This window comes from Thamnophis sirtalis, unplaced genomic scaffold (assembly GCF_051295495.1).
Source record: "Thamnophis sirtalis isolate CommonGarterSnake01/CBP01778 unplaced genomic scaffold, rThaSir2_p1.2 scaffold_6, whole genome shotgun sequence".
NCBI lineage: Eukaryota > Metazoa > Chordata > Lepidosauria > Squamata > Natricidae > Thamnophis > Thamnophis sirtalis.
The window spans coordinates 36669593-36693772 of NW_028261386.1; the positions used below are offsets into that span (position 1 = coordinate 36669593).

The window sequence follows — 24180 nt, forward strand, 5'->3', positions numbered from 1 at the left end:
GTAAAGAGAATACTTGACTGTGGAACTTGAAATCAACCTTTTGAGAGAACACCCTGAGACGAATTCTACCATATCAGCTGTTGAAAGGGAACAGATTCTGCCGTGCCACAGTGGAAAAACACAAACACCACTCTGTGCTTCAAATCAACCAGCACTACATAGTCTTATCTTTTTGAAGTTTCTTAAGTGGTGAGTCTATTAAGAAATGACATGTGAAAGTTTTATAAGCCTAGAATGAAGCAAAGATAGCTTTTAAAAAGTATTTTCCATCTACACTCAGTCCATACATCTTCAAAGTGCAAAAGTTGAGAAACAGTAGTATAGTTTGTTTGTTTGTTTAAAATTTGTACCATCCTAAAATCTCCCTTCAAATACTTCGGCCACCTAATGAGAAGGAAGAACTCACTGAGTCTTCACTGAGCCTAATGCTGGGAAAGATTGAGGGCAAAAGAAGAATGGGATGATAGAGAATGAGGTGGCTGGATGGAGTCACCGAAGCAGTAGGCATGAGCTTAAATGGACTCCAGAGGATTGTAGAGAACAGGAAGGCCTGGAGGAACATTGCCTATGGGGTCGTGATAGGTCGGACACGACTTCACAACTAACAACAACAAAGAACAATCTAGGAAGAAAGAACCTGGCCAATTCTGAATATCCTTCTTCTAGTTCTACAAAGGAAGAGATAATCAAGATGGCACTGCCTATTGAGTGATTCTGCTCCTGATAACATCTGTTGTGAGGATGGATCCAAACCTCCTCTCTAAATTTGCACTTAAATCTTATATTGATTTAACTTACACAGATTCCCAAGAAAAGTCCCCAATTAAAGTGAAAGCTCAGCATGCTTTTATTAAGATTTACTCCAAGGTCAACCCCAGATACTGGATGTGACAAGGCATAAACGTACCCAATGAATGTGAGAGGAAACAATTCTTCATGGTGCAAAAGACTGTGATCAGATACTGAGACAAGATGAAGAAGAATAGCTGCTTGATAGTAAAAGAAGAAGAAGAAGAAGAAGAAGAAGAAGAAGAAGAAGAAGAAGAAGAAGAAGAAGAAGAAGAAGAAGAAGAAGAAGAAGAAGAAAATGATCATTTGTTCTAACCTACCTCTGGACTCATGCTGATATCAAGAACATGAAACAACATAGAAAAAAGAAAAGCTACAGAAAAAAATCCTATATTTTAGGCATTATCCTTCTAGAGGGAATTTAGTGAAAACTCAGTGCCATTCATACCTGCATCATTTCAGTAAGGGTCAGAATTAATGCAGTTTAATAGCCAACAACAGCAGGGGAGAGGCTAAGGCAAAGAATGCCTGAAAATTGAACAGCACAGAATAAATGGTGGTTTCCCTCTGAGGAAGGAATTTGGGAAGCCTTGGGGAAGACCTATTTTGGAAGTTACTGAGAAATCTGATTTTTGAGAAAAGGTTTAGATGTTCATGAGAATCCAGAACACATGTTCTGTTAATTATGAATGAGGCTTGAAAAAATTGTAAGCCTGATTCTTATATTTGATAACTTTTAACTTCATATTGCTTACATTTGGATCTGGCTTCCAATTAATTAAAACATTAAACTTGTATTAATCTCCCCCCACTTTTTTTTTTATTTTTTTTACAAAGGATGTCTATGGTTGCTAGGAGTTGAAATGAGTTGATGCTACATAATAATCACGGTCATCCAGGGACTATTTAAACACGTTTGGAGTACTGGAGCATTGTTTCCAATATTGAATTTCTTTTATCACTGTGTGTTTTCCTAACATGAATCAAAGACTCTGTCTGTTAAACCCATCTGAAATTGTCCTACCCTTGAGGTCACAAAGAATAATTTTCCATGTTTTGTAATTTTTGTAACAACTCTGGCATAACCCTTGTGTAATGTAGAAGATCCTCGGCTTCAATATTAATTTCTTTTAACCAAAATTCCCTTTGATATTAGAATAATATTTAATATCTCAGATGCCTTCCTAATTAGCCAATGGTTTTTACTCAATTGTCTCTGAGTGTATTTTACAGTATATCTATATGTATCTCCAAAGGGAAAAAAGACATATTAGTTTTACATTTATGGTACAGTGGATACACTTTATAGTTTTCTGCATTGTATAATGGAGTGCTTATAAAGGAAATCTTTCTTTTCTTTTTAAATGGCATGAGTTTTATACCAAATCTGTAGTGATTATACCTGGACAAGAAAAATGCAAAAGGGCAGTTTCTATTAAAAAAAACCATCATGGAAGTTATGGAAGTTGCTACTTTATGTAACTGTGATTATAATAACAAAACACCTTAAAATTTTAGTGGAAAGAGAATTTATCAAGTTTGAACAAGTAAACAGGAAATTCTAGAATTCTTTATGTTACCTGAAATAGTCTTGACTAACAGACATAGTCCACACCACACTAACCCCAAAATATATTGCCTTGTTTAGCTAAAAGGCAGGAGAGCTTTATTCCACATCCCATGGAAAAAGCAATTCATTGTCAAAGGAGAATAACTTTTCTAGATAATGTTTTAAGATATGTAGGTATCAAATAATTTTTCTACAGTGTTGCTTTCTTAATTGGGGAAAACAGAAAAAAGAGAGCTCCAATACTATACATTTTGATTTTAATTTTTTACAAATAGTCCATGAATGTTAGACATTCCAATAATAAATTAGCTATATGTTTTGTGAAGCAAGATAAATGCTTTATTTAGAAGTCTTCTCAATCTAGTATCTTTTCCTTTCCTCCAAAATTGAGCTTTGAGAGAGGAAAAAGTTTTTAGGACGGTGGAGGAGACCAGTTGGAAGCAATCAACTGGCAAACTACAAATTATGTTTAAAATAATACTCTTTTGAATGTTTTTCTGTGTTTATTTTAAATAAGGCTGCACATCTAAATGCATACATTGCACAGATTTCTTTTTTACTTTATTTTACTCCTTTTAATGCTACATAGCTTGCTTGTGTGGGGGGAAAGACTGATGACTCATCCAGTGTTTAATTTTCTCATAGTCCACTTATAATCTATCAAGAAAATTGTAAAGCCGGGGAAGGTTGCAGACTGACTTTTCTTAAAATATCATGTTGTTTACTTGCTAAACGAAAATATACTAAAGAGAAGTGATTTATGCAAGCATTATGGAAGTTAATCTGTGCTAGACAGTCAATGGCAATAATTTAAACAGGAATTATGTAGTTATCCTGAAAAATAGAAAAGTTGGTAGAAATAATATTCTATAGTACTATTTTGCTTTACGGGCAAGTGTTTAAATTGTTAGTTAGTAGGTTTGGTTTAGACTTCTTACCTGAGTTTCATAATTTGGTCTAAATAAGAAAGTCTATCTGCTCCATTGGTATAAGGGAAGTGTAGAGATTTTCACATTGTCACTATAGTTCAGGGGTGTCCAACATAATGTCCGTAGGCTGGATCCGGCCCACAAGGTGCTTAGATTAGGCCACCCTTGAAACAGTGAAAGACCAGTTGGCAATGTCTCTGCCAGCAAAAACAGAGCTTGGGAGGACTGCACACGATCCTCCGAAGCTCAGTTTTCACTCGCAGAGGGTTGCAGGAGGCTGTCGCAGTTGATAACAGAGCTCGCAAGGCTCCTGAGCTCCGTTTTTGTTGGCAGAGGGTTGCAGGAAGCTGTTTCAGCAGAAAATGGAGCTTGGGGACCTGTTTCGCTGGCAGAGTGTTTGGGCCACCACAGGCCCCCCTGATAAAAGTGATGTTGAGCTGGCCACACACACTGACCGTCCCACCCCCCAACTCCTGAGGTCAAATACAGCCCTGATGCGGCCCTCAATGAAATCCAGTTTGACACCCCTGCTATAGTTTCTGCTAGCCTGCAGTTGGGAGTTTGGCAGTACCTTTTCAGATGAATACATTTTATCAAAAGCATATTCCCACCAACCAGGCACCTCCTGGGTCAAACTGTCATCTGTTTTTCTAACAAGAGCCATTTATTACTGTGAAGTCTGCCCCATTTCCCTTGGCTTTTCTTTTTCAGAGGGAAGCCCACTACACCCGAAAGGATGTAAAGGAATTGGATGTGGAGTGCCATATTCCATCCCTCTTAAAAGAGCAAGCAATCCAGTGTTAGCCCTGTTCCCATATCCCATGATTAAAAGGAACATAGTGATTCTGCTTATGAACTGTTTTGGTATCAAGACTGTATCAGACATTTGTTTTTCTCTTGGCTGCTTTGAATGAATGAAAAAGGTTGGGGGAATAGGCATTTCCTACCTTGAACGCCTAAGGAATTTGCTGAATTGTTTCAACTGTTAACATTCAACACACTTGCATTCACTAACCCATTATTTTCTTTTTGTTTCTGCTGATTGCAGTGCTGTTTATTGACTTGAATTTCCCAATAATGAAGCTGCAAGTCCCTCCTTATTCATATTCAGTGGCTTTCCAAATTATTCCCCAAATGCATCATTACTCTGAAATCCTTTGAAATAGTTTTCCTGGGCCAGTTTTGAGTGAGAATGGATAGGAACACCCCATGAAACAATAGTGCTTTGTCATCCCTAGTCTTTCATCTATATATCAAAGATTAAAATCTGATTCAGATCTTTGCGCTTCTCAAGTTTCCCTTTGTAAAACAGCAACAGCAGAGATTTCATGATGTTATAATTAGCTGTGTTAAGAAAGGGTGATGTGATTCCAGCATTAAGATTTTGAGAGTATTGTTATACTGCCAACTATTTATTAACTTTTTACTGATGAATGCTGCCTAACCTCTTCTTGGCTTTGGTTTCAGCTGCGTTGGGGCAGGCTTGTGCAACGAACATCGCAAAATTGAACAAAGGAGGACTGCAAAGCATTTTTCAAATTAAATGCTTCATGAATGATAAAATATGAGGAGCATATTGTTTCCAAATCATTGCTAGCTTTTCTGCTGACCCTGAATTAAAAGTTAGTGATTTTTCATGCTGGCACTGATCAAGGAAAACAGAGATTCTAAAGCAGTGATTGCTTTTTTTCTTTTTGGCAACTGAATCATGACCTTAGGGAGAGCAAGATAAACATGGTTTACTGTCCCCTTATGTGGTTTTTCTTCTAACTACCTAGCTCAGTGATGATGAATCTTTGATGATATGCCATGACATTTTGAGTGACACGCCAGTATTTACCAGTACCTGATGATGAATGCCATTGTTCAGGATGGCCTAGATTGGGGGACAACAACTGATTATTCCTCTTCCTCTTTTGTTTGTTGATATGTGTGTGAGACACAACAGCAGAATCAAGTTAGGCATTTCCCAATTTTTTGAGGAGCTCAAAAGGTTTACCATCAATGACCTAGCTGAAGAAAAGATCTTAGTGAACCAGAACTCCCAGAATTCTCCTGTCAGTTTGCAAGGTTAAGAACATTGCCTTAGGAAATGCTATTGCTTCTAGTAAAACTTTCTTAGGAGAAGATGTATTCATGGAATAGTTAATGAGATATGAATGTTCTTTCTATGAAAAATCTCTTCAGCCTGCTTTGTAGAGACTATCATACAGATAAATGATAGTACTTTATTAACCTGAGAAATACAATTACTTTATGAGGACAAATATGTCTCTGTGTACCTGCATGAGGGAGAGAAGCAATTATCATAACACATATTTGTTAACATTAGCAACAAGCAGCTTTCTAGTTCTAGAGCCACACTCTCCATAATTTTATAAATGCTTTTGTACTTTATGAGAGTTACAATAATTAAGGTTACGAAATGTGAATAGTAAAAATTTGGAAGACCACTAGATAATAGAAAAGAAATGATATAACATTGGCTACCACAGTGGTTGTCCGTATTTTTGGAGCCCAATGCTTAACAAAATAATAATTCAAATTTTGATTTACTCTATTCCACAAACCTGTGCTAAAGAGCATGGTTTAAGGTAAGATTTACAATGTATTACTTGTATGTACTAGAGCTCTATTTATTTCTAGCTGGACATTACTAGTTTTGTGCATGAACCAGGAATCTCATAATGAGATCATTTGAATGGGACTTAGGCTGGCATTATAAATGAAGATGGATTAATGTGCCAGACTTATAAATCAACATACAAGCATGTTACTTCCTCAACTTACCTCCTCTGCATTTTTGTTCTTTGATACCTAGCAAATTCAGCTGAGAACATTGTCTTAGTGGCAACCATGTCTCAAGGGCCAATCTTGGTCTGCCAGCCTTGTAAAAGCTTATGTATCTTCAGGGCATGATCCTCAATCTCAACAAGTTGGTATGAGAATATTACCCAAATATCTGTTCCTTTTACTTGATGACTACTTGGGAGCTTTAATCTTTCTGGCTACTCCCCCTTTTGGTACTCTACAACTGACATAAGACATAATCTTTATTTACCAGAAAGCTTCTCATTTCCTAATTCAGTCTTAAAAAATGAAATGATAGGTAGCTAGAGCTAATTCATTTGTTTGCAGATCTACCTGGAGAAAAAGAACAAAGGAATTGTAGTGGCAGACAACACCCTGTTAGCTGTTAAGGTGTTTTATTCCATATGGCAGCCTTTTGTGACAATCCCCACCACACTTTCAAAATGCTATGTCTTGGCCTGAAATGACTATCTTTTCTAGCTCTTTCTGTTTGGAATATATGCCTATTTCTGAGCCCTGTGATCCTTGATATTGGTTATTAATTGGGCCACATACTGCCTCAGGTCTACTTGAGTTAAAAGTTTGACACACTTGCATCCATTACAACTCTAGGAAGAGAGTTTTTTTTGCCATGCATTTTGATTTGTTTAATTGAGATTTTAGTTTCAATTGTAAGACAGTGACCATTGAAGATGAGGAAATATATGAAATGGAATTTTAAAAATAGCTTAATGTTCAATACTGAGACAAAATAACAAATGTGACGATATAAAATGAGTGAGGTTGCCAATATAAAAATTTGCTTGTTGAAATATTATGATGTGTATAAATATGTGAATTTGGGGGTAAATTCCTTGATATGATTATGTGTTAATGAAAAGGAAGTCAGACTTTAAAACTTTACAACTGAAGCTTTTATATAAAATCATATTTTGAAGGATGAAAGACTGTTGTGTGATAATTTTAAATATAAGATTATGTATGTTGAATTAATGTGATTTTGTAGTAGTACAGTATTTTAAACAGAATAAATTGTAAGGAATTTATGCATTGCAAGGAATTGACAATTAATATGGTTGTTTATCTGACTGCATTTTTTAAATGGATTTGAATCATCAGATTGGTAAATGCAAATCCCAGATTTTGTAGAATCCATTATATTTCTAGTCTAAGGAAATAATATATCTCTTAATAATAATATAACAACAACACCAAAATGAACTAGATAAGATGAATTAATGGAGAAAAGAAATGAGACAGCATAGAGGGAAAATGCAACAGTGCTGATCTTTAAATCAAAACTAATTATAAATTTTATTATCTGTGTCTCAGTGTACCATTGATCACATTTAGTGTACACACTGTTTCTGTTACTGTGCATTACACACATCAATAAAATGAAAGAAAACAAATGAAATGAAATAATTTTACACAAACACAATGATCGTATTATTAATAATAATAATAATCCCTGAACAACCCAAATGTTATCCCACCCCCCACCTCCAAGTCCATAACACAAATCAAATGAAATTAAACAGAGAACAAAAAGCCTTCAAAAGTGAAAAACAATTTACAGAAAAATAAAATAAAAGGAAAACTCAGAATTCAAGCATTCCACAGATTGTTCAAAATGATTGAAAGCCTAGTCTAACTTTCATCTTTTTAACCAGGTGATGTGAGAACAACTTTTATTTTTTAGTTTTATAGCTAGATTAAAAGATGCTATTAAGGATCTGAGATAGTTACAGTTAATGTGTACATTCACTGGTGATGTAGACTAGGCCCTTTAAAGCTTTCTGTGTGCACATGTCACGCACAAATGAAACAGCATCTGCACAGGTAGCCTCTGCATTGAAATGAATGGGAAAATGCTAGGCATTGTATTGAGTGGAATCCCTAAACACCTGAGGCATCCAATTCATTACTCTGGCAAACGTACCATTAATTTCAATGAGTCTGGGCTACATATACAGATAAAAATCTAGTATGAAATTCTACGTGAATAAAAAAGAAATCCATCCCTTATTTTGCTTTATTCACTCAGTCATTATATGGTATTACAATTAGTTTCCCCACGGCTTGAAATATGCCTAATGTTTTTGCAGTTTTATAGAGTGATTTTTTTTCTACAGCATTGGTATTCTGGTTTTTCCATTTAATTAATGCACTGAGCAGGTCATTTCCAAATCGGTGGTTGTATGATTTAAGGATAGTAGGATTTTAAGGATGTGAATTCATACAGTCACTTCGCTTACCGTAATATACCGTATGTGTATGAGAAAGTATCCATGAGAAAATGGGCCATGGTGATAGAAGAATTGTTATTATCAGTCATACACCCCCCCCCCCCCCCCGTGAATAAAGGAGAAATTACAAACTCCCAAAAGAATATCATTCTATATTGGGGAGAAATACTTGGAAATATGTCTACAGATTTTTTTTCAACCAACATCCAGCAGCACTGCTAAAGTGACAATGAGAAATATATTTTACATATATATCTTTTCATTTTCCAATTGGAGATGGATTAACCTGAGACTCTTCAAATATTATTGAATATCACTCCCATGATTCTGAACTACTGGCCATACTACTGGGAATTGGAGTCCAATAATATCCAAAGGGCCATAGATTCTCCATTGATATTTAGAGAACAGCTCCTTAATCATTGTAAACATGACTATATTTTTATGATATGGAAACATCAATGGCTTTGTTTTTCCCCTAATTACTTGTCAGTTTCCTTTTTCAGAAACAGGCTATTGTGCAATTACAACTGCAATAACAGTGTTTATATGATGATTTTTAAGGTATAAACCCTGTACTGCTAATGGCTACCCACACTGCTTCTGTGTGACTAGGGAAGCAGCAAAGCCATGCACATTTTTACTTCTCTGGCACCCATAAAGAGAATCAAAAAAAACAGAAAGAAAGAAACAGAAACGAGGAAAAATGAATTGTTTCAATAAGTTTCATTCTCTCTAATCCCCGTTTAGATTTGCTTGCTTTAGATATTTCAGATGTAGTGGTGAGATAATTCTGAAAAATGAAAAAATAATAATAGAAAGACAGCGTATGGAGAAATCAATAGACAAACTAGCTACGAAATAAATATCACTGGACTGTTCAGTTGCACTGCCCCTGAATGATAGTTCCCAAGTAAAGCTCCTTTTTGGTACATTAATCTACTCTGAACATTGATACGTACATTGTTCACATGTACTCATCAATGTCTACAACAATACTGATACTTTTTAATTTATGGAGCTAAATGCCAATTCACTGCCAAACAATGCAGATAGTGCCACATTTCTTGCTAGGACCCATTGTTGTTCTGAAGGCCAATGGGTAGTAGAACTTTTTAACTCCAGCATGGAAAAATTAATTTGAATTACAGTATTCTGAGGGTGGGTTGCCCTTTACAAATGTTCAGCGATTTCCATAGAGCAAGAGCAGGATCAGAGAGAATAAGCAATGCAAGAGACCAAAGAATTGGCATCTGGAGCACATGCAGCATAAATACTCTGTGTAAAATGGGTGACTGAAAAAAAGCTCAAGGATGTTCTGGTGATTTAGGGTTAAACACAGCTGTTCATACTTAAAATGAACACTTAAGTCCCAATTAATTCCAACAGTCTAGGAATAAACAGGCTAAATTCATCCACAACTCAGTGGTAAAGCACATGCTAGCATGTCAACTATCCAACAATTCAATTCATGGAATCACCAGTTAAAATAGTTAGAGGGCTGGATAAGCTTCTCCCTGAGATCTCAGAGAATCACTCTAAGTGAGAGTCCTGGGCTAGATAGGTCACCGGCTTGACTCAGTATAAACAACTTTCTGAGTCTTGTACTTGACTGGTAAACAGATCCCTTTCTATGTGATGAAACTTGCACAGTTTCTTCCCTTTAAAACCTAAGACTTTCTCCAGCTCTTGGTTATTGCTTCTTAGGAACCTTATACTGAACAACAGAATGAATACCAGCCATTTCTGGACTCTCACTCTGTTCATTGAAAAGAAAAGATATGGAAAGAAACACGCTTGCATTTTCAATGGTCGGTCAGCTTCACTATCACTATTCAATGCTATATTACAGATTATGGTTTGCTTCATTCATGCAAAGTATTACAACAAGTACAATGAAAGCATTCCCAATTTGGAGTATGAGAAGGAGCATAGCAGCAAATATTGGTAGATGGAAAGGGCATAGGAGGGAACTGAAATTTATCTGACAAAATATGTCAGAAATACAGGAAAAAATGCTAGGGCTTCGGGCATGAGTCTATAATCCACAGTCTGGAGCAAACGGAGAATTGATTAAATATGGTTTAGGTGGCTATTTTTCTTTTAAGAGAGTGCTGGTCATAAATAGAGTTCTGAAAAAAAATGGGAAAGGGTTATCTGTGGTTTAATAACATCTGAACAACCAGGCAGTTAAGGAGGGATCAAAACAAAAATAAAAACAAACAAAACAAAACCTCAAGCAAAATTATCCTCCCCATAAACAGCATAGGGTTGGAACCCCCTTGGATTGTGTTGGTCACTCTAGACTCACATGTGTCATTGAGGGTGGTGATTCAGCTTGTTCTTGAGTTAATGAAGAAGGCAACAAAGATATTGGTCAGAAAGTCAAGAACTCCCACTTAAGTCCTTCGCCTAATATGATATAACTTAAAGTTGGTTGTTAGTCTTTCCAAACAACCCCCTTTGACATCCAACTGCTCCTTAGAGAGGGAGGGGAAAGGGAAATACAAAATAACTCCATCATGACCTTGTAGGCTGAGTTGCAAAGATGGCCCTGCATCCACGTCTCCAATGCTGCTCCTCCTGGTGAAGACTCCTGCAGATTTCAAACTCCTACCACAAAGCTACATTCCATCAATAGGTAAGTGAACATGGCAAATGTCTTTTCTTCTCTGTTCAATAATATTAGATCTATATCTATATATCTCTCTTTCTATATATATATGTATATATATATATAGATAGATATTATCTTCAATTGTTTCTTTAGAAGCCCTTTATGTGGCAGTAGGCTTCCATAGATGAGAAAAATATGTACAGGAGCCAGAGCAGCACAAAGAGGCTTGAGGTCAAAATCTTGGCAGTCCGTGGCCCGCCTAGCTCACCTCCAATCTCTGGTCTTCGCCGGTAGAGGAGCACACCAACACTGATGAAAGCAAATATAGTAAAGAGGGTGACAGAGAAAGCCAGGTTGCCTGGTTGGACTGCAAATGTCTCCCCTTTGGCTGCATGGTAGATTGCAGCAATGGACCAGGCTACGCCGATTCCCAGGAAAACATTCACAGCGTTGCTACCAGTGACATTACCTATAGAAGCATCTGCATATTGATCTTGTGTTGCTGCTACTTTGCTGGCAAATGTATCTGTAAAGTGAAAAGAAACAGTATTATTGAACCTTGTGCTATGATCCCAATTTCCAAGCTCAGTGTTAGGCAAATGGTTTTCTAGCAATAGCAGGATGGTACATTGATAAATAATCTATCCAAAAGCAAGATCTGGATAGACTTTGAAGTTGCACAGTATAGAACTGATGTTCTATCAATCTTAGCCCAGTGGCTTTTTCCCCCTGTGCTTCTGCCTCTACTAGTAATTAGACACTGTTTTAAACCAACTTGTTAAAAAGAGCTACTAGCAAACTGCAATCTTTAAGTCTCTTTTTACAAAACCCCTTCCCATTAGGTTATGCCAATATCATGGATTTTAAATAGTTCAGGTTTCAAAGTTAATCTAAGATTAGAATCTAATCCTGTGGTCTGTGGATTCCCCACTCCCACCCCAAATGGGTATGTGCTATCACCCAATCCTTCCTCCTTTTTGGTTCTGATATTTCTCCAGGTCTTCACCTTGGTGGGTTGGATATACTCTACCCCCTGCAGTTCTGCGGAGGTGTTTTAAAGATAGACCTCTACATCAGGACATATGCCAAATGGGGATAGTTCTGTAGAATCCCCAAGCTTCTCTTTTGCTCCTTCTACAGGGAATCCCAGATCCAGTTCTGAAGAAATAGGTGGCAGAGAATATGAAGCTTATTTGTGGCTTCTTCTGTTTAACCAGGATTTTGATGTATCCCTATTGCTCGATTAAGTGCCTCTTTTTGTTCTCACTCATCTCACTTACTCACTCAACCACAGAATAGCATTAATCTTAGTGACCATCACTATTGTGCTTTTTTATTCTACTTTAGTTTTTATTTATATCTATAATTTCTAGATATATGTGTTTCAGTGTTTGAAGTACCCTGTTTTTTCTGCCTTGAAGGTAGTATTAAATATCAACTGAAACCACCCAAACCCAGTGGTTTGGACATTAAAGGAATTGAAGTAGCCATAACTAAAAGGGGATCACAACATATATTTGCATTTCAAACCATTTTGCAATCATTGGAGGAGAACGGATACACGGGAGAAGCAGAAGCTGAACCTACAACTTCAGCTTGCATTTTTCTCCTGCCAGGAGCTTCTTTAGAATCTATGTAGCATTATACATCGATCCACTCTGTCTGATGGTTAGAAATTATCTTTTTGCAAATTTCTCTTTTCTCTCTCCTCATCCTTTCTTCTCTGGAACGAAAAGTCTTTCCCCCAGTATGAACTGTTCAATTATCCAGTAACAAACATCATGATTAAAAACAATGTAGTTTTTCTTACAAGTATATTTTGAAATTTAAATTGGGATTATGGTTCATAGCTTTGGCTCATAATTACATTAATGATAATGTGATATCATTTCATAATAATATTAAAACAATATGTACTATGTACTATCTATGTACTTGTAATATTAACACAAACTCTGTAAAAGAAGCTTAGGAGATTGAGATTTAGCCTGGGTTCACACTTATACTTTGTACTTAACTGGTTTTTTGATTTGATGGTCTGATGATGCGAAGCCCCAATGGGTGCTCAGCACAATGGTAAGCCATTATTGGCAGGATCACACTTCCCTAAGCCAAAGCACATTCTGCCTTAGTAGAAAGTGTGAATCAGCTCAGAAAGTGGCTTGTGAAAAACAGCGGTCTATGGTAGTCAGTTCATGATAATAGTAACTTCTGAATCAAGTCTGAGGGCAGATAATTTGAACAGCTTCATTATACATATAGCCCTCGACTTACTACAGTTCATTTAGTGATCGTTCAAAGTTACAACGGCACTGAAGAAAGTGACTTATGACTGCTTTTTAGACTTATGACTGTTGCAGTATCCTGGGGTCATGTGATCACCTTTTATAACCTTCTGACTAGCAAAGTCAATGGGGAAGCCAGATTCATTTAATAACTGAATTACTAAGTGATTCACTTAACAAATGTGACAAGAAATGGGACAAAACTCACTTAATAAATGTCTCACTTAGCAACAGAAACTTTGGGCTCAATTGTGGTCATAAGTTAAGGATTACCTGTATCAACTTAAATGTAAACTAAAGTATTAAATAAAATAGATATGCATTACTGTGAAACGATCAATTTGGCTCCCATTCTACAAAATCAGATTAGAGGGAAATCCAAGTTGCGCATTCATTACTTGTCTTTCTTTTTGTATTTCAAAGCATTGTTGGATATCTACCTCTTTTATCCGTTACCCCCACCACCCCCTGCATTATTTAATTTTCCTGAAGCAGGCGCTAATCTTATGGTGCTCCAGTCACAAACATTTCACTAGTAAAGGAGAACTTGCTGTTATTTAAACTCCAACCCAAGTATGCAACTTGATCTATTTTGTTTTAAAAAAAAGAGCATTCCAAGCTGTTTTAACTGAATGTTTTCCAGTACAACAGCCTCAGGCCACCTTGGATAAAAAGAGAGAAAAGACAACTCAGCCTACAAAAGTACTTCTTTAAAATGTCATTCTTGGCAGGAGTTTAGAAACAGCTTTTTCCTATGGTATGCTGGATGCAGAATTGTGAGGTCTCAGCTGGTAGCTAGCTCTTCATCCTCATACAAAGGCAAAGCCAAATAGGTAGGGCAAGAATGTTAATTTATATTAAAATTCAAAAGCTGCTTTCACTCATAAAAATAGCACCGTGGACATTTCTATAAGCTCTGTTAAAAAAAAGGCAGTTTCTCCAGAATTCTGCCTTTGCTGCTCCACAGCAACTTAATAATTAAGCTGCAGAAGTGATGTCAAAATAGGAAAGTTCATACTAGGTCCTTATGCAATAGCCAGCAGAGTTCTTGGCAAGCTGTGGGTGGCAAGGTTGCTTGCAAAACACTCTTCATTCACGGTAGTTTTTATGAAATTAAATTGGTTTGCTTATTTATTAATAATTTACATAGAAGCCAGCGTCACATTCCAGATTCTGGGTGGCTAACAATACTAAAAACCATTATAAAAATATCAGAAATAGGAAAGCAACTTCCATAAAACATGAGCTGGGGTAAAAAAAAACAAAAAACAGATTCATCAACAGAGTAACAAACCAGCACAACCAATTTATTTCCTATTGTCCAGGCATCTGCCTGCTGGGTGATCATCTGACTAACTGGGAGTTAAACACTAGTTCCTTTATTAGTAAAGGAATGAGGTAACTAGTAAATTGCAGCTAGACCTCGACTTACAACAGTTTGTTTAGTGACCGTTCAAAGTTACAACGGCGTTGAAAAAAGTGACTTAGGACCATTTTTCACTCTTATGACCATTTCAGCATCACTATGATCACGTGATTTACATTTGGATGCTGACAGCTGGTTCATTTTTATGACGGTTGTGTCTCAGGGTTAGGCAGCCTCCTGACAATGAAAGACAATAGGGAAGCCATATTTGCTTAATAACCAGGCTAGTAATTTAGAACTCCAGTGATTCGCTTAACAAAGGTGACAAGAAAAGTCGTAAAATGGGGCAGAATTCACTTAACAATTTCTCACTTAAATTTTGAGCTCAATTGTGGTCATAGGTTGAGGACTACCTATATTACACTGGAGAAGAGTGAGCTAGGCTTACAGTATATGTGTAAAGGTTCATGTTATGTCTGCAACTGACTTCTATTTTAGTAGCCCTTCAGGCTAAAAATATTGTTATCTATTTGCTCCCCCCCCCAACTTAGAAAAGTGTTTTTTTGATGCAAATTATGTGAATTGTCAGTGAGAACATTAGCATCCCGCATAGAATTGTAAACCCTATGGTTCCCTGGGAAGAGGGAATTTAATTTTAGTTTCAATTTATTTTATGGCACATAGATTTGATAATGAAGCTATGGCCCAAAAGGGCATGCTGTCTTCAATCTGGATCCTTCAGCTGAGTGGAGGCTGGCCAGACTTATTGGAAATTTTAGGAATGACAGAGCCAGATTTCTGGAAATCACCAGATCCAGAAAGGTTGCCATAGGCCAGTGATGGCAGCAAACCTTTTTGGCACTGAGTGCCCAAACCAGAACGTGTGGGCGCTTGTGTGCATGCCAGAGTGCCGGAAACCCAAAGACCAGCTGGCTGTGCACATGCACGGGCCAGCCACCTGGTCTCTGGATTTCCAGCGTGCGTATGCACACTGGCCAGTTGTCTTTGGGTTTCTGGCGCTTCAGCATGAGCAAAGACCAATTGGCTGGCGCATGCGCATGGCAATAAGCAGAAGAACAGCTAGCAACAGCACGCATGCCCACAGAGAGGGCTCTGCATGCCATTTCTTGCATGCGTGCCATAGATTTGCCACCACAGCCTTAGGCAATCAACTTTTGATAAGCACTTTTCAATTTTTGATTGATCATTGCATTTTACAAATATTGTTCTGGCATGGCTGTGTGATCTTGGGTGTGAGAGTTTTTGGGGGTCTTGACTATACCTTTTTCCCGTCTTTAAATTTATTCTGATAATTGTATTATGTTTCTATTTATTTATTATTCAAATTTATATGGCATCTCATGAAAAATGATTCTGGAGAGCGTATAACAGTCCATTGTCGGTTTGGTTAAACAATGAGTTTCTTAAACAAATAAATAATTTTGATTGACAATTTGACATGCAGATGAATGGTTCAGTAGAACTATTGAATTGGGACACAGGTGGGTTTAACTATAAATGCTAGCTATTTAGGTTAAATGTATAATCTATTTATTTTAAAAACCTGTGTATTCTACCTTTCTTAGGCATTCCATAATGACAATGCAAAAATTGGGAGAATCAATAGATGGTGGTAAAGAAATACAGAACACTCCATTCCTTTATTTGTTCTTTGAGGTTTTGCCACGTAAATATGGTAAGTTTGCCCTTATTTAAAAATCTCCCTCTTTATTTCATTTTGACTGAAATTCAGCAGCATCTTTTGGAAGGGTTCTGTTTGCCATATCCAAGACTTGGCTACTGTAAGGATCCTGGGGCCTCTATCAAACCATGAACATAAAGATGAACAGTAACATGATAAATATTATATTAATAAACATAATTTAAGTATCACCACATTATTCAGTGAGACCAATGGGACTGAATTATGTGCATGAGCTATAATACATTCTAGTAAGGAATTCCATTTCTTTAAAAGGAAACTTATAGCATCTAAGTTGCAAATAGATGTCTCATTTGGATAATTTAATTATCTTATCTAGCAATGATTTCATTCCAATGTTCCTACTGCATTCATACTACTGACAAGATGATTGTAAATTATGTTGAAACTGCAACCCTATTACACATCTACTCTTTGTTTAAAACTGAATGTGACTCACAATATAATTCCGTAAATATTACTCAGAAGTAAATTCATGATGCTGGGAACTAGGCAATGAGATTGGTTAAAGCTGTCTTGTTCAAAAGATGTTTAATGCAGAGTTAAGTCAATGGGCTGTTCTTCACTAGCTTACTACTAAATTTTTGGATATTGATTTTTGACTTGTGCCTCAAGCTTTTTTTTTTTTTTTAGCTTGTTCTTTATTCTTAACTTTTCTTTCTTCTGGCCTATGAGCTTGGGTTTGGGTCCTCCACTGTAGAATTCTCAGCTTTTTTTTTTTTTTTTTAATAAAAATGATTTTTCCTGATTTGTATCCTATAATTGCAGTTTGACATATAGACATTTGTAGGTGATAACCTTATCTCCAGATCATGAAAAGCTGCTGATTCCTGCATACCAAATAACGGTTGCATAACTGAAAAGATGAACATGTATCAGCCTTTCTGCTCCCTTTTTTGGCATCCTAAAGCAAACTGTTGTCAGTGAATTGGGGAATGTGCACAATCTGATTGGATCGGCAGTTGAATTTTTCTTCCACACTGACAATGTGACCACGTGGGAATGTTCCCAGGATCACCTGCATACATACATCTTGTATGGCTTGATCACTGAGTTACAGGCTATCATGGGGTGGAATTACATGAAATTCAATGCTAGCAGAGAGTGACTGTTTGAAGGGTAACTTAGGGGCAGTGGTGGGATTCAAATAATTGAACAACCAGTTCTCTGCTCTAATGATTTCTTCCAACAACCAGTTCACCAAACTGCTCAGAAACTTAACAACCAGTTCTCCCAAAGTGGTGCGAACTGACTGAATCCCACCACTGCTTAGGGGGTGTTTGAAGGATTGCTTGATGCATAATTTGGTCCTCCAATCTGTTGCTGCTACCTCCCGGCATTGGTCATCTGAGGTGATGACCTCACAATGCTAAATAATAGAACTGTCCCTTTAGCTGTGACTTCCCACTTGTTCGCTTCCTCTGCTTAGGCCTTGGTTGTCTTCCCTGCCACTGGGCATTGACATATCAAGATCCTAATCATTAATTGACACCATTGAGCAATATAGAAAACATTTTATTATGCTTTCTGTTGATCATATTGAAATAGATTTGGGAACAAAAAGATTTCAAAGACCAATAAGTATAGTATTAATAGTACTAAATTTATTTAGTATCATGATGATGAGAATTTTTAAAATTCTCATCTTATTTAATTCTTCCTAAAAGTAAAACTAGTAAAAGGAAAAATTGCCTAATAAATGCAGGGATGGGAAAGACAAAGTACTGATTACATGTGATTAAAATGATATGTTCACAAAGAAATGCTACTAATATAAAACAAGGAAGAATTGGACATAATCACTGCAATTGTCTTTTGTGAAAAGCCTTTTCACTGTAATCATTCTGGAGAAACTAGGGAAGTTAATTTAAGTTATTTAATCCTCTTAATTTTAATTGCTTTGCATTATCTTTTTTGTCTTTTTAGCACATTGCAAGCCACCCAGACTTTCTGAAATAGTGAGATGGGCAGCATATAAATTTAATGTACATAAATAAATAAATCTCACGACCTCTACTGTACTTAGAATAATTATTCTACTTTGTTTCATCTCTTCAGGCCAAAACATTTTTGTAACCTTAGAGTTAATATACTAGAAGAAATCTGAAAAGCTTCCTCAAATGCCAATACGTCCTTAACAGGTATAATACGTGTACGTGATATATTTATATGGAAAAATGTATAGACAGAGTATCGGCAAGCAAACTTCCCTGACATTACCATGGTGCAGAAGGCCATTGCTAAATGACAGAACTCAAGCTGTTATGTATCAGGAAATTCTATGATTAATATTTTCTGATATGTAGATAGTGCAGTTTCAATATTTAATTATTTTTACTTGTTTTACGACTTGTTAAGCAGCTAGAGTCATCTTGTAGGGGAATGGCTGGCATAAAAATGTCATAAGTAATAAATAGTAATAAATGAATGAATGAATGAATAAATGTATATATCTTCCCTAGTTTATGTGCAGATAAATATGATCTATAATTCCATTGCTGGGGACAACCTAAAAATGCATCAGGTAGTCAGATGTCCTGTTCTTAGAACCACTTTTATTGGTCTGGTCCCAAAGAGTTTTCTTCTGCCTTTAAGTAAAATTGACTTTGCCTTACCTGAATTATTCCCCCCCTCCACTTCTCTATATACAGATAAAACATAAAATTTTATCTTCCACAGAGTTAGGATCCATAGGAGACAGATTACTATTGTTCTATCAGTAATCTTTAGAATGATAGAAAAGCAACTATTGCCTTGATGCGTCATTGGGATCATGAAAAGCAAGAAAAATTGAAACCCCCTTTCCATACCTTGTATGGACCCTACTATGAGTAGATTTAATGATCATGATTGTTTGCTTTCTAATACACAATGATATTGTACCTTTCTGTATTACTTTAAATAGGAAACCCTATTTAACATCTTGCTTATTTTGACTCTGTAATTGTCTTGTTATGGTTACTTAAAATTTGGCAAGCTTTATGTGAATGTATCACTTCTGAATAAGTAATGTAGTAAGAAATAGCATTTTAAATAAAGGTGAGCTCCCAGAGGGAAGATGTAATAAATGGAGTGGCTTTTCAGCCACAGATGATTCAAAAATATATTTTTTCTGGTTTAAAAAAGGTTAATAGGAAGTAACAGATAGGGAAACATAATCTAGGGCTGCAATTGACAGTCATTTCTTCTGAAATAATCCGTGGGATTCCAGTGGAAATTGTCTGAAATAATTGCGGCCAAATTCTGGTTTGTTCCAGGCTTACTAGGAACCCTCATTTTACAGCAAAGGGAGACAACATGAAAAGTAATAGTAATAAATTATTTTTGGTGTCTTTTATTTCTTTTTTCTTACCTGGCACTGAAGTTCCCAGTGCAACAAATACGACTGCAGTTACAGAATCCTTCAGGCCAATTGTGCAGCCAAAATGGGATGCCAAATCCCCAATGAAAGCTGTGAGAAGGCCAATCATGAGGATGGACACTACAAAACAAGCCCAACCATTCCAGTAGTCTGTCGGGGGCACAAAGGCAAAAAGGACTTTCCAGAAGACGGTCAGAAAGTGCATCACATAATCAAAGCAGGATGGTAGCTTCTCTTCGCCACATTCATCATCATCATCATCCTCTCCTGAAAGAGGAAAGAGAGAGAAAAAAAAAGGGGGGGGGAGGAGAGAATGGTTCATGAATGATGGTTCCCAACAGTAAGGCTGAGAAACTGAAACGAATGGAAGGTGGGCGTAATTGACTCTGATAGGCTAATACCTAACTACATAAGAAATGATTACTGTAAAGGTGTAAATAGACTTTATTATTTGTATATTTGGCAGCTTCCAAAACAACCTCAGAATACGTGACAACTGGGCTATAGACACCTTACACCCACATGAAACAACCAGCTATTGGTGAATCCAAATGTGAAGTACATAGAAAAGAAATCAATATTAAACAGCAAATATACAATGAAACCAAATAACTGCATTTTAAAACATAGTAAAGACACAATCAAAGTCAGTTTTAAAATGGGCTTTGAATTACCATAACTTCTACTTTCTATAAATTTACTGATTAACACAAGTATAATTATCATACAATTGCCTTTTTGAAAAATGAAATATATAACAGCTTAATAACTATATCACTTAGAGGAAAAGACCACTATATTTTTCAGTCCTTGTGAGAGAAGAAAAAAAAGTTTTTTCCTCTTCATACATCATTCCATAATTTTATAAATATATTTGTCATTTTGTTACACTTATTTTAAAAAGTGTCATGGGGAATTTGTTTCAGTTTCCTAATCAAATTATTTTCTGTCTTATATACATTTTGCATTTCTACCAAATTTGTCTTGAGTTTTAATTGTTCTTATTAATTGTATCTGTTGTTATATTGTGGGGGTATGGTGGCCTAGTGTTTAGGATGCTGGGTTGTGGATCAGAAGGCTGGCAGTTCAAGACCCAGGTACCACATGATGGGGTGAACTCCTCCTTTGCCTTTCTTAGCATTGCTTCATTTCTTGTTTTTAGCTGTTTAGGCTAAACTAACTGGTTCCAACAAAGGTGTCATGCGATTAAAGCCTGTTATTTCCTTTGGTAGTTTTCCTCTACTAAGCTTATTTTGAGAGTAAAGCCTAGACAATGTTATCTGTTTTGCTTGATCCTGAAAGCTTCTGGAAATATGACTCATCAGATCAGGCCATATTTTTTCTTCCACATATTACCATTTCTCAAATCACTGTGAATTATCCACAAGTCTCCTGATTACTTCTTGATTAGCAATACAATTATGTAACTAGATGTTTGTTGCAGAACATTTTGATTCTTTTGGTTTGCACCACCTGATGTGCTACTTAATCTTGATGTACACTGTATAATATTCTCCCAAAAGGCGTGAAACAGAGGAGCCCAAACAGCTGCTGAAGACTGAAGCTTTTAGGTGTTCTAGCTGTGAGATTGCTACATTTTCTCAACAGAGAAATGGGGAGCACAGAAGAATGGCAGGGAGTGCCATCTTAAATGCAAGAAAGTTTGCATTGTGGAAAGAAACCTAAATGTTTTCATCTTCTTTCCTATTAACAAACATCAGCAAATGGCTTTTTTGACACCATTACAGGGGGAAAAAAACTTTTATCAGCAAGGTTGAAATACACAGAAATATTGTGGATGCCTCACTACACATTAGAGTATGGATGTAAGAGAAATTATCCACAGATTCAATAGGGCTGTATCAAAATGGACACTACACATTAAGACATTCCCTTTGAAACTTGAAAAGCAGGTGGGAACTGCTATGGGGTTGGCCATGCCCTGCATGCACACAGCTGATCTGGATGCAAAATGTAGGTTTAACATGGTCCTATAAATAAACTTATTGTCTTTTCTTGGTGGATGCATACAAAATCTCAAAATAATTTTACTAGTTCACTTTTGTTTTCTTCTCAATCCCCAAATTCCTTTTTTTTCTTTATTGCTAAACTGACAAATTGGTATGAAAGTGCTACTATCTGTATCTCCTTCCATGGAAAAGGATTGGAAAGAGAAGCATCTAATGGTGCAAGCTCAACACAGACCTCTTCATGGCAACATACTTTGCCACTGAGAAACTGAAAAGGCCAAGTATTCTCACTACTCTTATAATCTTTCCTCTAAGCATTGTTGATCCCATTTTCAGACGATAATTCTGACTTGCCTTGTTCTTATGTAGAAAAACCAAGATATGGTAAGTATTCTGTTCATTTGTTTGATTTACATGTTTAAACAGAAGTATAACTACTTTGTGATCCTAAGGTTTTCATCCTGTCTGACCGTGGGAACTGCCAATTGTGTACAGTTGTGTGGATTGGGTTAAAGCCAATTTAAATTCTTGAGTTATTTTATACTGTCAAGTTGATTTAAATTGTCCTAAGATCAGACAGCACCCTGCAGGTATAACTAGAAAGGGATTATTCAAAATGCTTTAAATAATTTTAAATCACCAATCAATAAGATTTCATGTATTTTTAAAAAGAACATTGCGTGAACAAAGCTTTTTGATATTTAATTCTCTCAGAGCACTTTATGGGAAGAGATGCAGAACAATAAAATGTCCATTAGGAGAATCAAACACTATGCTTTTATGACTAATTTAGTGCATTGGTAAATATTAAAAGGCCTTAGTATGATGGCTCCCTGGATATTTAGAAACGAAAGTTTGGAATAAATTATTTGGATCTATAATCTAGCTCAGTGTTCTTCAACCATATTAACAAAATCTGCAAATTTTATATGGCCAGCATGCCCGCTGATCCTTGGAGAAATGCTGGGCATTGTAACAGAATGTTTATTGGAGGCCCATTGCTACTGCATTATTTGTCGCATAATGTTATAAACAGTCTTTTTGGTTAGTATTAAGCTTCATTATGTTAACTCTGATTAGCTATTTTATGGCTTAGGGTGTTAAACTATGATAAAATAAGAATCTCGCATCAAAAATTAAAAGTTGATCAAACACAGCTGCTGAACTGACTGGCATAATGCACTCTTGAGGACTAAATATGTATTGTTTACCTACTTAGCAAAACTGGTATTATAAAGTATATGAATACCTCCCTGCTTCCTTTTGCTTAACTGCTACACTTTTTAAAAACAATATTAAAAAACCTCCAGTGTTTTTCTCCTTATAACTGTTTGAGTAATTGCTGATGAAGTTTCTCACTGATGTATAAAGCCGGAAGACCAAAATACATTAATAAAAAAACAGCTTTCCGGCCAGGTAGCAAAACAAGCCATTTCTCAACCTCTTTTAGAGGATTTCATGTGGGTCTTGTGGAATAAGAATCCTTCAGATACTATTCCCAGAATCTCCAGCGAGTTTCTATCTTAAATCACTGTTAGAGCAGAGTGGAAGATTTTATTTGAAAAACTAGGATATCCGGACTAGGGAATAGAAAGCCAGCTTTCTATAAGCATTATCCAAAGTATTGCAAGCATATTTAACAAAAGAACAGATAAACAGCAAATTAAATCATTGTCTTTCTGACACATATTGCTTGGGGGGGAAAAGAAATACTGTTAGGACAAAAATTTCAACTATAATTCTGGTACAAAGAAAATGAAATATAGTCATTTCTCCAGGCTCAAGTCAGGGATGAGAAATGGCCCAGTAGCTAACTTCTGTAAATCCCATTTCTTTTTCAAAAGAATCTTTTCCACTGAGTCCTAGTGACACATGGCTTAATCTTTCATGAGCGATCCACGTGGCTTGGTAACATCTAGAAACAGTGACTAATAAGCACTGTAGTAAGATAATGGATTGCATTCTTCAGTTTAGATTGATAAAGGTCAATATTAACATAGACATCTACTTTAACCTGGCTTCAAATAATGTTTTAAAATGTGAAGTAGCTATATTAGCTTTACGTAAGCTAAAAACATGAAACATTTTATTGGGACAGACCTAAGGCCTATCAGAGCCAGCATCCTGTTCCCTGGAATAGCCATCAAAATGTCTTTGGGAACCCAAGAGGCAAGTTCTGAAGATGTTTAATAGTACATTCCTGGTACTTGGTAACCAGGAATCAATTACATGTTTCTTCTAAACTTGACTTTGTAATAAGTTTTATAAAAAATAAAATACAAAATCTGATTACCAGATCATCGTGACTAAAAGGACCAATTATCCATACCTTAATCTAATTGCCAGAGTAAGTTTGAAATGGAGCGTGACTGACATCAAAGTTGCGGGGAACAAGAAACAGTAGGATGGTTTAAAACCACACCCTTCTCTGCCTGTTTCTCATCCTACCCGTGGATGGATAATAAAGGTAGATGTGTAAAAACACAAACACAAATTTCATCATGGCAATG

At 36.3% G+C, this 24180-nt stretch overlaps 1 protein-coding gene across 6 annotated transcripts in view; it reads right to left on the minus strand.

Annotated features, from left to right (window-relative positions):
- Positions 1 to 7383: 7383 nt before the first annotated feature.
- SLC8A1 (solute carrier family 8 member A1) overlaps positions 7384 to 24180 on the minus strand; it is a 276480-nt gene continuing 259683 nt past the window's right edge. For all 6 annotated transcript variants that reach the window (XM_087717615.1, XM_087717614.1, XM_087717613.1 and 3 more), the window contains 2 exons: positions 19692 to 19967; positions 7384 to 11491 (listed from right to left, as the gene is read on the minus strand). In XM_087717615.1, coding sequence (XP_087573741.1) covers positions 11115 to 11491; positions 19692 to 19967 — 653 coding nt within the window. In that variant the 3' untranslated portion in view covers positions 7384 to 11114. The remainder of the gene's footprint in view (positions 11492 to 19691; positions 19968 to 24180) is intronic.